The sequence below is a fragment of the Phoxinus phoxinus genome (assembly GCF_949152265.1).
Source record: "Phoxinus phoxinus genome assembly, chromosome: 16".
Classification (NCBI taxonomy): domain Eukaryota; kingdom Metazoa; phylum Chordata; class Actinopteri; order Cypriniformes; family Leuciscidae; genus Phoxinus; species Phoxinus phoxinus.
The window spans coordinates 19,130,744-19,148,084 of record NC_136891.1 but is presented as its reverse complement, the minus strand read 5'-3'; the positions used below and the strand labels follow the sequence as shown (position 1 = coordinate 19,148,084).

Here is a 17,341-nt window from a genome sequence, read left to right as displayed (position 1 = left end):
CATTAAGCCGCGTCAGTGATCTTTTCATTAACTTTTCCGTTTAATTAGGCCGCAAGAACTACCTCATATGTCACTCCACTAGACTAGCTTTGATCTGAACGTTGACAGACAGGAGCGAGTAGATTTCTGAAGCAGTGCACATGCGCGTGACAGTAATATGTGTCGTCAATTAACGGTCGATCAGGACTTCAAGGTGTTCCCCCTTGAAATTAATCCCTTTAAATGTAAATGTCAAATTATTTGGGAATTGTAATTACGTGTGCGTTTAGTATCGGGGCAGTTCAAGAACTATGTCTATTCAGCACCATGGAGACTTCCCCAGATGCTTCCAGTCTTCCAGAAAACTCTAAACGCTTGTTCCCACACAGTCGCTCACATCCGGGGCTTTCATTTCGTGAGTGTGCAGACGATAGATCTTCTGAGGAAGTATGGTGTGAAATTCAGGATTAAAAATGGATATTCACCCATGTAAAGATACCTGAAGGGGATTCCTGACAGAAACCGCTGTATTTGTCTCGATACGTCTTTAAATGGCGTGTTTAATATAAGTAGTAGGCGGAGCCGCGGAGCTCGCGAGCTCAGGACAGGCTCGAGCAACTCAGTCGTGCGGAGGAGAGCGAGCTCGGGATGCGCGGATTATCCCACTACTCTGGGTTTGACCTCAGCATCACTCCATCCGCGCTCCATCACTCGCAATGTGGATTTAACGCTTTTTTCGAGAACATTTGTTAAATAAATCGGATTCTCTATCGGTGGAGTACAATCTTCATCATATAAGGTAAAGCAGAACTACTTTAAGAGATATGGAGAGTTTCACAAATGCGTTTAGACGTTAACTAACATCACATTATGTTATGTTATCATATTTCTGCTAATTGAGTACTCATAAACGCATTTATTTTTCGTGTGTTTGCTTTGGGATAGCGATATTCTTCTAATGCAAATTTGAAAATGCATTTTTTACAGCATGAAAGAGATTGACACGTTGGTATTTATGTCCCTCTATAATTCCTATGACCTAAACATTTATGAAATAATTAATGTGTGTTTGAGATCTGCTGTCCATTGCTCAGAGAGGAGACTGAAGGATGCATGCAGCAGCCTGAACATGATCAACCCCCCATCTCTCTCTCTCTCTCTCTCTCTCTCTCTCTCTCTCTCTCTCTCTCTCTCTCTCTCTCTCTCTCTCTTGGTTAATAGTGCAAAACTTTAATGGCCTTTATGAATGGTAATGTAGCATATCAAGAATCTGACTTAACCCTTTGATAGGCAGAAATATGAAAATACCCTAGACAAATTAATTGACTGTGGCACAATAATACAATTTATTTTTCTTTCTTCGATATATTTCTTATATTTCCAATTTCACAGATTTGATCCCCCCATTTAAATAACATGTGAAAGATCTGAACATCAGGAGATCAGCACAGCCTTCAGATGATATTTTGCCATGTAAAAGGTTTTTTTCTAAGTCATTTGACCTGACAATTTCTTCCATGGAACACCAAAAGATTTGTTTGCCAGAACGTCTGAGCTTCACTATTGGAGACCATGGCCTGTCAAAATAAAAAAAAAACTGTAAAGCATCATAAAAGTAGTCCATAGACCTATACATATGCATTGCAGTGTTTTGGCCACATGTTAGCTGCTTGGCAGTCATTTTTCATTTTATGGAAAAGACCAGCATCAACATTTTGCAATAAATAACGGCCGGGTGTTCCACAAAAGAAAGTCAGGCTTTGAAAGACAAGAGGGTGAATAAATGACGACAGAATAAGGTTTTGGGGAAAACTATTCCGTTAATTGGGAATCCCATCTGAAACAGTGTGTTTCAGCGCATATGCTGCTGCACATTACTGTTACACTGCAGGTTTCTATGGCTTGCTCATCTGTTGTTCTTTGTGAATGCATGTCAGGAGGTATTGGATGACTTGTTGTCAAATTGCCTTTTCGATAAGAGAAATTCAGATTCTGAGAATTTTAGAGACATTTGCAGGAGAAACCCAGCTGAGATTGACCCAACATTGGAGACATACTGTAGGCTAATCAGCATATTTATTTGTTGTTTCCTGTATCCAGCGCCTTGGCCTTGCTAACATAAAACATACTGGAAATGACTGGAAATCATTCAAGGCAGACTTTTCCTCTGATAGTTATGTGTACGCTTTTCATGTTCTTTTGCCTTTTGGGAACCAAACGCAACACTTATTCTGTTTGAGTGAATTTTCGATGGATTATACGGAACATATTAATAGGACGTATGCTTTTTCTCAAAAAACCTGTCCAAATGTCTTTTGAACAAGAATCCTCATAGACTCCTGTTTCGGAGAGTTCTGATCAGATCTATATAATTTGTAACATAATAGTCTGCATTATGTTTGTAATAAATCCTCCGTGCCAGACCAATGGCAGTCGTCATGTGCCGTGCGTGAGGATCGGGTTTCTAGCCGGCCCTTTGGCAGTATAGCAGACTTAGGAAGTCCTTCTGAAAACCTGTTTTCCACGATGCCTTGCCTATTAGTGTGGCATGCATGGGTAAATGTCTTGACCCTGGCCACTGCGTTCTGCTCGGCTCACCCTTTTCACCTTTTTTTCTCAAATCTTGTGGAGCGCTCATTCTCTATTGAAACACAGACAAGACCTACTATCACTCAAGGGACGGTCCACGCATCGGTGTTGGTATCAGTTGCCTTAATTCAATACCTGGCTGCCAGGGAGAGATTAACTATTCAGGGCAGGTAGTTAAAGGGGCTATTGTGTTGCACCGCGGTGGAACAGCTACGATTGGGGAGGCTTTTTGTCTCTGGGGGCTTCATGTCAAAAGCAACAGCCAGGGCAGGGAGGGATGGAATTCGACACACACGTACAGTATCTCAATTCTCTCCGACAGACATCTGTCAACCGATCGCGCGTGTTGTAAATACTCAGGTGTTGTAAACAGCAAATATTTGACCCTGGATTTTGTGACTACTTGTATTTGGCTAAATGCAAATGGAGATTTAAATATGAAATTCTGTACTTGTGATGGCTTAATTTTTGTTATAAAATGGTAGCCTTATTTTTTAGTAAAATGTACACTACTATTGGCCTTGTTTAAAAATATCTGTTCAACACACTAACAATAAGGATTTTGTGAAGGCCTATTTATACTCTGTGTGAAAACAAATAAGCGTCATATTATAAAGACGACATGTTGTTTAACAAAGAAATATGCTAATTGTTTCTTGCCATTGTTAGTTAAATAAATGAATCATAATGATTATTATTATTATGTTTACAGTAGTTATGGCCATCTTTCAAGACACTCAAGGACACCTTACAAACAATGAAATACATGAACAATGAATATAAACATAAAAAAATTCAATAAGAATAAGCTAATCTAAAAAAAAAAAAAGAGTTTAATGATTTAAAAATTTAAAGATAAAGTGCTGTCAAGGATGACTCCCTTCTTAACCTGAAGGGACGGAGAAATGACAGAATTACCAATAGTCAATGTAAAACTTTTGTTTTGTTATAATATAGTAACCTTGTTTTTGAGTAAAAGGTTTTACTACTATTTGGCCTTGTTCAAAAATAGCTGTTCAACACACTAACAATAAACTCTTTTTTTTTTTTTTTTTACTATCAATGCCTATTTATACTATGTGTGATTTAAATAAGCATTATAAAGATGACATGTTGTTTAACAAAACAATATGCAAATAGTTTATTTCCATTGTCAGTTAAATAAATTAAACATAACTCACATAACTGAAGGAACAGTTGGTGTAAGGGAATACAAAGGTGCTCGCTGTATGTAGTATATTTGTCTGTATATTTATAATGACCCTAATGATGTTTGTCTCTTTCTTTTTTATTTCTCTTCACAGATCAGGCAAAAAAGTCCCAATGTGGCCATTAACATGTGGCGATATAACAGAATCAGAACCAATATGGAGCATCTCTGTTTTAATCCAGGAAGTCGACTCAAGGGAGCAACATCTGTAAAGCCTCTATAAGTGAATCTGAGCGGTCCAGTTCTAATCTCAAGGCTGTACGGTCTGGTACCCCTAAACAGGATTTAGGATAGCATGTGTCAAGAGCCTCAGTGGCTTCACCTTCTTCGCCCATATGGTTATCACCTAAAGGATTTGATGTTTCTTCAATTACCTCCACGTAATTTGCCATAAAATATTATTGAGGAATTTTATTTTGTTCATTGCTAGAGGATCCCTTGTAGCATAATCACTGGTTACCATGCCTCCCCTTTGCCGGCCCAGTTGTGTACTATTGCTGCTCAGCACCTTCCTGAGTCTCGGTTTGGGCCTGGAGTTCACAGGCTTAGAGGGTCAATGGGCACGTTATCTTCGCTGGGACGCCAGCACCAGAAGTGACCTCAGCTTTCAATTCAAAACGGCTATATCAGACGCTCTGGTTCTCTACTTTGACGATGGAGGATATTGTGACTTCCTGCTCCTGAGCATTGAGGAAGGCAAGCTAAAGTTGCATTTTAGCGTGGACTGTGCAGAAACCACTATAACCTCTGGCAAGATGGTAAATGACAGTCGCTGGCACTTTGCAACCATCAGCAGGCACAACTTGCGAACGGTGTTGGTGCTGGATGGAGAATCCAAGATGGACGAGGTGAAACCGCAAAGGCAGTTCATGAAGATTGTCAGTGACCTGTATCTCGGAGGAGTGCCTCAAGACATTCGGACAACTGCCCTAACACTACCAGCGGCGAAAGATATGCCACCGTTCAAGGGGATTATTACAGACCTGGGTTACGGGAATCAGGCTCCAACGCGCCTGGGAAGCCAAAAGGTCCGGTTGGAGATGGAAGGCTTGTGTACGGAGAACCCCTGTGAAAATGGAGGCATTTGCAGCATGGCTGACGGTGAAGCTTACTGTGACTGCTCCAAAACAGGATATGTAGGTCGTCACTGCAATGAAGGTAAGAACATTTAGTCTACCTTCGATTTTCAACACAAGTCTGGCCAATAGTTTGATTTAATTTATTTCAGTGATTTATTTACAAGAGAACATAAGCAAATGATTTTAAAAAAGACATCTCAAAGTCAACACATGACAAGACATGCTCTGACTCAGAAATTATTTTTCTTGTTCGATGATGTTACTTATTTTAGGCCATATAGACCATAACAAATGCTAACCAATACCCACAAATAGCTGTTTATTCACTGTTTTATTCAGATTGAGGTCCAGATTTGGGCTTCATTCTGAAATAGAAAACTCATACTGTAAAAAAAACTATTGGTTCTGAGTTCTTTAGTCTAATTTTCCTGTAAAAAAAAAAAAGTATATATATATATATATAAAAATTAAACAAGATACATGTACTTGAGAAGAAACACTTTCCAGAGAATATATCTATAATACTAGTCTATTTTGTCTTGGCAGATTGACACTGGCAAATCTTTTCACTTGTTTTAAATAAAAACAAATGAAACAACAAGCTAGTGCAGTAAGATAAAACACACTTATTTTCAAGATTCATCAAATCAGGTCTTAATATCGTATGCAGTGTTACCTTTCAAGTACATTTATCTTGAGCATTTTTGCAGTTCAACAGTCCACTCTTTTTTTGTTCGAACATTTAGTTTCACTGGATATAAATTGCATTACAAAAGTGAAATCGGTATTAAATGCCGTGTCATGTTGACTTTAATATTGCCTGTTTGAAATCCTGTTTAATATATAATGTAATTCACCCCACCTCCAATCATACTTGGTGCATTTATTTGTGAAATTGTCATTGAAACAGTACTGATTGTACAAAAGCATGTACTGTAATAAACCATGCCAAGTATAACATTTTCACATAATGATGATATGCAGTAGACCCAAAGAGTATTTAGACACTTGTCATTCTAAAAACTGAAGTCATTCTGCCTTTTTTAAAAGATAGTATACCTACACTTTCAAGTAAAAAAAAAACAAACAAAAAAAAACATTTTAACAAAAAATAAATAAATTAATAAAATAATTTAAAAAAGTTACTAGGACACCTGTTTGAAGTTGAGGGGAACTGACTTTATACGTTCACTAAAGTAGTTTGATTTTTTTTATATATAGTTATAAAAGTGAAGGAGTAGAAGATGCCATTTGTTCTAATGCAATGAAATTCATCCATTTTAAAGTGTGGTTTAAGTGTTCAGGATAGTCTTTGGGATCAGTAATGCAATTAAAGGTGTCTACTTGGAAGACATATACATTTTTTGACTACATTTAATAATAATGATAATGTTTTGATTTTCAGTAATTATTTTGCTCACTGTATAATTTAAGGAATATGATTGAGTGACAGTTTAAAAGTCACAAATGATTGCAATGATGTTACATATTGTGTTTCACAGGGATATTTTCAGGGATATCCATCTTTGTTTTTTATTGTTTTATATGGTCATTGTTATAGGTAAAATTATACTTTTCCCCATTAAAAATCCAGATCCTGCACGTTACAGACAATGGAAGGTACACCACAATTTCAAGAGTTGAACCTTTTTGAACTGCGATTAGGATTTCTATTACCTTATAGTAAATGTCTTGATTTTAAACAGTCAAGTTTCTTTTTCCAACTGCACTAGTGTTGAGACCTATTTGGGATTACTCTCACTGAAGACTCACCAGCAGGTATTAAAATATAAGACTCAAAACTGATTATACTTTCCGAATGCACACTGAATTGCCAAGAGACTTTGGTGCTGTGGTTATGAGAGATTACTCTTTTCGTGTTGTGCCCTGTGTATAGTCTATAATTCCACAAGCATCTCAATTTATTCAGGGCATCCAGTCAGGCAGGGAATCAGTAGACCCAAAACTGAATGCCTGACTTATTGCATTTCGTGATCAAACCCAAGCCCTTTAGACTGATCACACCAGCCCTGTGCCTCAGTGCTCCTTTATAAAGATTAAGAGATAGTCCTCAGCAGCAGCGACAGGAGATTAGGCTGTGTGATCAGATCACCTTTGGATCTGTAGGGGCGCTCAGGGCTGGAGGGCCAGTGAAGGATGTTTCTTGCATCTCTGGCCTTCCGGCGACCAGCAGGCCTAGAAAAGTGCCCTTAATGAGGAGCCAGTCAGCGGCTGCTCAAGGGAAAACTGATGTGATAAATGTAGAGCTAGTGGACCTCTAATCTCAGAGCAAAGGTTTAGCTCGGGCCGTCCTATGCTTTGACCGCAGGCGTGGCTGTCAGGGCCTGTCTTGGCTTCATCAGGCCCCAGTCGTGTCCACAGATTAATGGACGTGTCTGATAACGGATTGCACTGCTGAGCTGTGGGAGCGCTCTGTAATTAGGGGTGGAACGAAAGAGAAATGGCTAATTCGCTGGTGGGCGATGGGGGCAAATGATGGGCTTAAACTTGGACTAACACGCTCTCAGAATTTCACAGCGTGGCACTGTTTGGGGGAATTCACTAAGAATACATTTATAACGTTTATTTGTGCCTGCTATCTGTTTTTTTTTTTTAGTTCACCAAATAAATTATGCAAATCACGAAAATGTGCCAACTTGGCCAAAAAGCTGTGCTAAATGTAATGTGTACTCCACCCTAGTTTGCAAGCCATTTCTTCTAAATGCTAAATTGTGGAGGATGTAGCAGACTATATACCCGTTCTCTGAAATGTGCTTGACTTTTTATTTTTTATTACAGTATATTAAAGATCAGATTAAAACTTTTTACATGCCATCATCTTTTAGTTTTACAAACATGTATTATTGTTTTACCCTAGTCCCAGTGCCAGACCTTCAATTCACATTTCAATTCACATTTATTTGTATAGTGCTTTTCAAAATGCACATCGTTTCAAAGCAGCTTTACAAAAAATATCCACATTACAATTTAGAGTGATATGTTATCAGAGGTAGCTGTCTAAGTTATGTTTTTCAGAAATGTACATATACAAATCACAGTTAGCTAAAAATGTATTAATTTAAACAATATCATAATTTAAGGCAGAAACAGAAGTAATTCACACTTGACCTTCAGTTGTAGAATATGAAAATCCATTACAAAAATCGTTTAAAACTATAATATTCTCAACAAAGACTCAAGTAAGCATAAACCATTTCAATATTTATTCTGTGAAAATATATTTAGCAAAAATGATGACAGTTCCACCACACTGAACGGTTTTGCCCTTGATGAAGTGTACTTGTTTACTAAGGAGACAAGATACTGATCAAGGTACTGTAAATATCACAAAATATTATATTGTGTGCTATTTTTCAATCAAACTGTAATTAATAATATATAAAATAATAATTTGACCAATTACGCTAAAAATGTATTAAAGATACATTAAATGGTGCAGTTGCTATAGTATGAAATGATCCTTAGTAGGACGAAAGAGGCAAATTATTTGATCATCATTTGATCAAAAATCCATCTTTTTTTTTTTATTTACTCCACAGAATGTATCTTTTGAGATGTGGAGGCATTTTCATGGGTTTTGTAAATAAGTTTAAAAAAAAATTACAAATAAACAAACTGTTATGAGAGTGGATTAAAAACTGCCCTTAAAAAACATCATAAGGCATGTCTGTACTAAAAAAAAAGTATAATAATGTAATATAATGTTTAATCATGTTTGAAACTGCCTATCTGTTTAGTGAATTCGTCTTTTAGTGCTGGTGCATTTTAACAGTGAAAATACAGTATGTTTGAAAGAGAAAAATGTGAGCTTATAAATAATTTAATAAGTTTAATGTTTGCCCTTGGTAATGAGCGAGCGATATAGGCAATCTGTCCAACCTGCACATGTTTTACATGCAAACAGACATGGCAACAGGCTAGCAAAGACCCTCAGAGCATGCAGATGGCTCAGGAAAGCAGACCGCATACCTCAGTGTGTATGAAAGCACTAGACGGGCCACACCACCCCAGCTGGAGCGCAACCACCAGTATTATCATGTAGAAATCTGTCTTAAACTGCAGGCAGATTAAAACAATATGCGTTTAGCCATAAAACACATGTTCAGTCTGGCCTGACGATGTGGATCAGAGGTTATCATTGGCAAACTGTGCCACAGCATTTAGCTATTGAGATCACAGAGACCACATAACACACATACACTTTACTGTGAATTCCAGCAAGAAAATATTAAACCCTGTAATGTTTCTGTGCTTGACGCATTTTAGACGCACCCATTAGCTTTCCATCTGTTTAACCTCGCTTAGTTTATTTGCAAGGCACTATTACAAAGAAGTGTAGGCACTCAGTAATGATGCTTTAATCATTAAGAGACTCAATGAAAAAGAAGCATTTTCCTGTGATTAGCTGCACCTTATTTTCTTCACTTACGAGCTACACATTTTTAACCTAGCCTTTGACAAGATAAGAAGCAATTAATGCTGAACAGCATGCAAAAAAATAAAGTCAAAACAATTGCTCTGGGTTTAGCTGTGAGGATTAATACATATACATGGAAATATGACAGTTACTATAATCTTACTACAAAAGTAGGTCAATAAAAAAAGTGTAAAAGGACTAGCATCCTGATTCAGGCGCATAGGGCATTTGTGTCTCTTGACCCAATGCGGGCAAATGTTGGGATGAAATGTTTGGGGATGAAAAATAGTGCAAAGGATTAAAGCTGAGCAGCATGTCATCAAGAGGGATATGGTCACGTGAAGGCGATAAATCCTCTCTCTCTCTCTCTCTCTCTCTCTCTCTCTCTCTCTCTCTCTCTCTCTCTCTCTCTCTCTCTCTCTCTCTCTCTCTCTCTCTCTCTCTCTCTCTCTCTCTCAACGCTTCAAGTAACCAGCCAAAGTGACACTGTCTGGAAATCCGGTTCTGCACTTGTCTGTGTTTTTATTTAACAGTGGAGGCAGGGGGTATTGTTCTAAGAAGCAGCCATTTTGTTGATAAAGGAGGAAGTGTTGTTGTCGAGACCAGTTTATTCAAGTCCAGACCGAGACCGTAGGTTGAGTCAAAGTCAAGACCATAGCAGAAAAGGGTTGAGTGGGTTTAGTCAAGACGGGTCTAAACGATTCAGACAGTGTAATAATGATGAATGAAGCCTAGCGTCAGTGTCATGCAAACCTCCACATCTCACACATTGTCCAAAGAAACAATAGCGCAGAGCAGATCGAGCAGCACGAGTCGGCACAGACCACTAAAAGACCATGAAAATATGGTCCTTTACTCAGATTTGAGTACTACAATTACTGAAAAGAAGAAAGATAAGTTAAGAAGTCTGGTGGGGACACCAGCACCATCATCCTTAACACAGCATATGCTGGTCGATTCAACTTTGCAATTAAACTTAGACGTGAAACATCAGACTGTCTCTGTTGATTAAATTTACCAAAAGTGCTGTAAGCCAAGAAACCAAGCGAATCCTGAAAGCTTGACAAGTGTGCCCTAAAAGCCTGTTGTAAATGCAATAAGCCAGGCAGACCAGCTATTATTGAACAAATAAACTGATCATCCTCTGGTTCCAACCCTGAAAGGACGTCAGGAAAGAGACAAAAAATCTCTGGAAAACAGACTCAAGATAACAGATGGAGATGTCTGAATTTGCATTGCCTTCAGAAAATCCATATGATTTTTTTCCCAGCCAGAAAGAAAGGAGGCTTATGGGAATACTAACTAGGGTGCGCATTGTACAGTTTTTGCCATGGTTTTACCTCCTGAGATAGCAAATTTTGGGAATCATAAAAGATTTCTTTCCTCATTTGGTAAAATGATCAGTCTTTGATTGCTTAGTGTGACATGCTCAACGATGGCTGATTAATTGCTTTTCTGAAGAATTCCCTCTGATGAACAGGGACAGGCACAGGCATAATGTTAAAAATGTTAGTAACTTGTATATGAAATGCAACATTTAGCTCAGCTGGTAGCGCATTCTGCTCACAACACCAAAGTCATGGATTTAATTCCCTGGGAATGTTACCAGAGAACTTGTAAAAAAAAAAATTTGAATACAGTGCAAGTCGCTTTGGATAAATCCCCTGGCTAATGCATAAAATGTTAAATTGGTAGGTTGTTGAATTTATTCCCAGGAAACGCATAAACTTTTCAACGGAGTCTGTGTTTGAGAAATTCATAAATGTTTCGTACAATCCTGCAAGAAAAGAAAGCACAGTGTATAGTTGATCTTAGTCTAAAGTTTCTCAGTCCATTAGCATGCTTTGGTTTTATCGGCAGCTTTTTAAAATATTATTCAGCCTTGAGATTGAAGTTATTTCTTTGGTATAAATTGGTTTGTCAGATTTCATTTAATACCGGTGATTCATAGAAGCTTTACAATCTTAAATGTCCGTTTTAAGGTTTTACAGTATATGTAATTATTTGGTTGAACTGTGCTGTTCTCCTCATGCAATCAGTGTGCATTCATTTAAACTGGTTTATTTAGAAACATAAAACAACTTTGGATGATTTACTTGGATAGCTATTCACATATGAGTCTTCAGTGAGAGTAATTCTTTGTGTCCACAGCGTGTCCTGAAATCCACAAACCTCACAACCTCGTAAATCCACATGGTCCGCATCGGACAGCTGGTTAGTAACCTGCTTGGATTTATGGCCTCATCCAGTGTATGTGAGGAACGCTGTGGCATTCTGGACACTATACAATATCTCTGCAGCGATATTCTCAATGTGATGGAGTGATTTGAAACAATAATGTCAATCTGTTTCTCAGAAAATGGAACAGATATTATGGACTTTTTCTTCCACAGGATTGTTTTTGTAATAGGCATGCAAGGGACAGTCCTGATCCCTTGCATGACAAACTGTTTATAGCTAAAAAATGAAAGTTTTGCATGACAGCCTCCATGCAAAGTCAAAAGTGTGTCTAACAGTTGAACTTTCTCTGTCTTCCTTCCCCTTTGTGCCATCTTCTCAAAAGCTGTCAACAAAACTCCTGGTAAGTGAGTCTTAGGCTGTGAAAACACATCACATACTGTATAAACTACAAGCTAAAAGTCAGATACAGAGAATTAAAATAATGTTCCATTCACTTAATAGACACTTTCACACATGAAGCCATAAAATAGGACTCCAAATACCTTGTGCACGTACCCCACATACCCTAGCACACAGTTAATTTAAAAAAAATCAGTAAGCTGTTTCAATGCATTTATTTAATAAATATGTTAATGTATTACCATTAATAACAATAAAAAAACAGCATTACACTGAATTAAAACTTGCTTGTGTGAACTGTACAGTGTCAAACACTGGTCATTTCCTCCCGGCTTGCAGTTCTCCTGACAGACGATCATAGTGTTTGTTGTCATGTTGTACTTCGGCACACTATCACAGTGCTGGCAGTGAACATAATCCTTGTTTGTAGTGAAATACTCCCACACCTCATTAAGTTGAGCTCATTCCATTTTTACAAGCAAAGGCTGTTTGTCGTGGAGGTGACGGCGTTTAGCATAAGCTATGCATGCTTTCTAGCAATCCACCAGAGTATTTAAAACAATTAATTCATTTTCTATTAATAATCGTCAACACCCCTATTTCTACTAGAAAGATGGGAGTGCACAATTTATTTGGAGCTGAATGCACAAGTTTGCTGAATTTTGTGGCTAAATTAATTGACATGATAAAAGTAAAAACATTTTTCAGCAGAAATATGTGATTGAAAAGTCGGAAAACCCTCAAAGCTGGCAAAATATTTCAATATAAATGAATATTTTAACATTTAAATTTCTGGCAAAGGCTTTATGTGTGAAATCGTCAAATTACACAATCTGCTTAAATATTACAATAACGTATTACTATTAGGGCTGTCAATTATATAAAACATAATCAAATTGATTACATGATGTTGTTTAATTAATTTTGGGATAGTAGGGTTTTGTATTACATTTTTAAATGTTTGAAAAGTGACAGGAAAGCCCTTTAAATGTATTACAAAAAAGTCAAAGAATCCTGAAAAAATGTATCAAAGTTTCCACATTAATATGAAGCATTCATTAATTTAGGCCCTTAGCGTCAAGAACGACGATTGGCATGGCACTTCAGTCTTCTACTGTTAAGGAAGTCTGTGAACTGCTAGCAAGATCTTTTGGCACAACTGTTTTCAACATTGATAATAAGAATTGTTACAAGCTCAGCATATTAGATTGATTATGACGATATTAGAAGGATCATGTGACACTGAGGACTGGAGTGATGGCTGCTAAGAATTCAGCTTTGTCATCACAGGACTAAATTACATTTTAAAACATATTATACAGCTGTTTTACAATTGTAATAATGCAGTAATCATTTATGTATTTTTGATCAAATACATTTTGCAGACTTGTACACACATGTAATTGTACTAAATGAATTGACAGCCCTAATTATTAGCACATATGTTCTGGATTAGGGAGTTAGAAATGTTATTGTCAATTTCTTTTCTGAATGAAGCTTTTTTTAATTGCAGAAAGCTTCAGCTTTAGTGTGAAAGCCATGGTTTGTCTGTCAGCAAACTATGAGTGGTCTCAATACCTGAACAGTATTGGTATTGGTGTTCTCAAGTTTTCTCTCTTTCTCTGTCTATCACGCTCATTGTCTTCCCCAAGGGTTCGCGCATATGGTGAAGTCTCCACAAGGTATGCTCTGTCTTAATTCTCTCATTGCACAGTTTCCAACGTGTTTACATTTTTGTTGCGACTTCTCTTGCACATGCATGCTGCTTTATGATTGGCTCTGCCCTCGTGACACTGCATGATTATTGTCCTCTTGGCGAATTATGTAATTTCTCTCTGTGATACTGCGGTGAACTGACAGGTTACGAGTGAAGTTTGCTCAGGTTTGACTCCCCCTATGATGTTATAGAAAGTTACATTCTCTCTCTTACGTTCGACTACTGCTGTGCCAACTGACCCATAATGTACAATCACTGATCTGCCCTCCATATTACTTAGATATCATTCATAGACTGGCAGAATTACTATGCAGCTATAAATAATATATTCCTGAGTTAAACAGAACAGCTCTTCTCTGAATGAACAGTGCTGAAAGGAAGCAAAAGGGAATATTAATAGAATGACTCATTTTAAATAGTTTGAAAGATTTTTCAATAAATTTGTGGTGATCTGCTGTGATGGTTTTGTCCCGGACTTTTAAATAGTGAAAGAAGGTTCAGAAAAAGTTGGTTGTCAACATGTGAAGGTCAACCTCAATATATTATAGTTTGTATAAACATTATATTATTATTTAAGTGATATTAGAGGTATATTAGTGAATTCTTTCGTGCACTTTTTTTTTTTACTGACAAGTTGTATTTATTGTTTCATGTGCCATTGTAATGATAATACGGAAGGTGTATTAGTACAACAACACACCCTTAATTGTGTATTATCAGAGTTTTTTAGTTTAAGGGCAAAACAGGTTTAACTGGCAGGAAGCGCTGTCGGGACGGTTGAAACAAGTGTTAAACCTGGTCATAGGAAAACGAATTTTCTTCATAATAACAGGCTATTCAACTAGCAAACACGCAACATGACTCAAGGAAGAAATGTAAGAAAATTAATTGTAAATGGATTTTTCTGTCTTCGTCAAAATAGCCTATTAGAAAGATTACATATATCTATCTGTAACCTTATCTTAGAAACCAACTTTTCTCTGAAAAGTGTTTCAACTGTCCCGGCTCTCCCCTACTAAACGTATTAAAATAGTAAACTACTAGTATAATTTTGAGTTCACTTGTAGTACATTTGCAGTGCAAATGAGAAACGTAGTGAGCAAATTGTGCACTTAAATTTTACTACTGTTACTCAGTGGTGCAAAAAGTGGGTATGCGTTATGTGCGGCGCATAGGGGCGCATCACCAGAGGGGGTGCCAAAGCAATGGTAAAAAAAAAAAATTACATATATTTTTGGGGTATTTTCTATATGTAGCTGCTGTTGTGCGTTTCTAAATAATTTCTGCCTTTCCTCAATGTTATATAACCTTTTAGAGGACTAACAGGCTAGAGTAGGCGCCCTCATAGATTCCATTATAGAATTTTGACATAGAAGAGGGGGGTTAATATCACGAGGGGGGGGGGGGGGGGGGGGGAATAATATCGCGAGTGGGCAGGGGCGTCGTGAGCGCTCAGCGAGTGAGTTGTCATCAAAAAATTGGATAAAGTAAAAAACCTGTCGGTGCTAAAAATAGAAAAAGAAAGAGGGATAAAAGAGATGGCATGTTGCGCCAGCAGCTAAATAAGTGGATGGTGACCAGGTAGGATTTAAAGTGTGACGTCCACGCATGTAGGCTACTGGCCATCGGGACTACCGGGAGATTCCCGGTGCTTTTTGGGCCGATACATCTAATACTTTTTTTTTTGTCTTTGTCTTAACGGCCCATAAAACTCATACATCGGCGGCCCATTCGTTTTTTGTTTGTTTGTTTTTTGCTTAATTGGCGGCGCTGGGTTAGTGCCGGTGTAATCCATTGGTCAAAAAAAAAGTCAGCGTTAGTTTTTTTCTGACATTTTTCATGAAACACGTAGATCAGTGGCCCATTGGTTCTTTTCTTGATTGACACTGGGCTGGCCCAATCACATCTTTAATGTGAAGTATAGAAATTAGTACAAACTAATTACTAATTAGTTTCGTTTATTTTCCAGTGCATTTGTTTTACAATATATGGCTATTACTATTATGGGATTAATATTATAACTATTATTATGTAGTAGTGTAATGTAGACAGACACTGTAACTAAAAGAGGTTTGAATTTTTTATTTGTTGCTGCATCCCCCTCTGACACTGGGTAGTTGCGCCCCTGCTGTTACTCTTATATATACTTTTAAAAAGTGGGCCAATTTAGTCCCAAGCAGTATTGAAATGGTACACTTACAAGTTCACTACTAGTACATTGATATTAGTTTAGAGATAATTGAACTTTACTCAAGTATACTTCATAAAATAAGGGTATTCACACTAATTTAGGTCACTTGGCACTGAATTGTACAATTCTCTTGGGTGCATCTTGCCTATGGTGGAGATGGACAGCCACACAGACATGAACCCGTTTCATATCCTTCATTCAAGCACTCGTGTCCTGACATTAAAGCCTTTGAACTGGACATAGAATAGGTCAGTCCTTATGGAGAAAGATACAGATGAATATATGAATCAACATATGCCTGTCTTCCAGACCAGAAATACATAATAGTGGCAAACTCTGTCCCTGAGCATCTGTTAGTTTGAGTAATACTACGTTTTTTTTTCACCTTTGTTCAAGTGATATGGATGGGGTAACAATTATGTTTGTATTAATTCTGTAGTACAGGGAATTCAAGTCAGAAACTGCAGTTTGCATGCTCACATTATTCTGAAGCGCATGTGAATCTGTCCTGAATATGTATATGTGCCGAACTGTCATCCTCCAATTTACTGTCCCTGTCTCTCTCTTTCCCACTGTCCTTCTTGTTGACATCTCCCTTCCTGTTTGTCTCTGTGGAACCTCTTCAACCAACCCCTATGTAGGCAGAAACAAAGGTATTGCATGCGTTCCTTATTATATCAGTAACCCTTATTATTAGCTACCGCTGATAAGCATTACCTTCTGCAGATTTTAATAGTTAAGTTTGTGAGCTTTTGGGATCTGGGATCTTCTTGTCCAGACAGCCCAGCTATCAGTGCTGATTATGAAACCATTTTTGCGGTCAAAACAGATTAATCGTATAATTCACGATGATACGGAGATGTATTGGTGGTGTCTGACCTTCTCATTTAAATAATACTTTCCATTTCTGAGGCGTATAATGTTGCAGTGTCTAGTGTGTCTGAGGTTGTCGTGTTGCTGAGTGCATGAACAGGCTGGAATTTGAAGATGTTCGGTCTATCATTCAGAGAGGGCTTGTGTTTTGGGCTGAGTCAGTGACTCCAGGGACAGGTCGAGTGCATTTCAACACCACCGCATATTTATGCTTTAAAACCAGAGATGCTGAGACAGAATCTTTCATATAAACCGACCTGTTGGATCTCTTTGCTGTTGTTGACCTTGTGATTTGAGCAAATTCTTGTAGCATAGTTGTTGTGTCTGCACAATACAAAACAAGACTACAATTTCCCCTTTAAAATCGACAGATTTCTACAGTTTTCTACATTATCTCCATGTGAAAACTGAAATAAGGATTTAATGCGATTAGAAACAAATGCAAAATAATTTAATCAATCAAATAGAAACTTTTTGAAATTGTGCTATTCAGTTATTTTTTTGGCTAATGACTAATAATTTAACTATTTTATTAGCTATTATTTTATTTACTATTATATTTTTATTACTATATAACTAAACATTTTTTGTAAATTTAGGGCATCAGAACTTCTATTGTTATTAATTGTGCTTTTAATTTAGCCAAAATACTAGAATATGCTAGAAGTTCTGATGCCCTAAATTT

The 17,341-nt window shown here is 37.4% G+C and overlaps 1 protein-coding gene across 1 annotated transcript in view; it reads left to right on the top strand.

Annotated features, from left to right (window-relative positions):
• Window positions 1-600: 600 nt before the first annotated feature.
• nrxn3b (neurexin 3b) overlaps window positions 601-17,341 on the top strand; it is a 346,388-nt gene continuing 329,647 nt past the window's right edge. Inside the window, 4 exon segments of the mRNA XM_079583552.1 lie at window positions 601-778; window positions 3,873-4,936; window positions 11,859-11,876; window positions 13,528-13,557. Coding sequence (XP_079439678.1) covers window positions 4,240-4,936; window positions 11,859-11,876; window positions 13,528-13,557 — 745 coding nt within the window. The 5' untranslated portion in view covers window positions 601-778; window positions 3,873-4,239.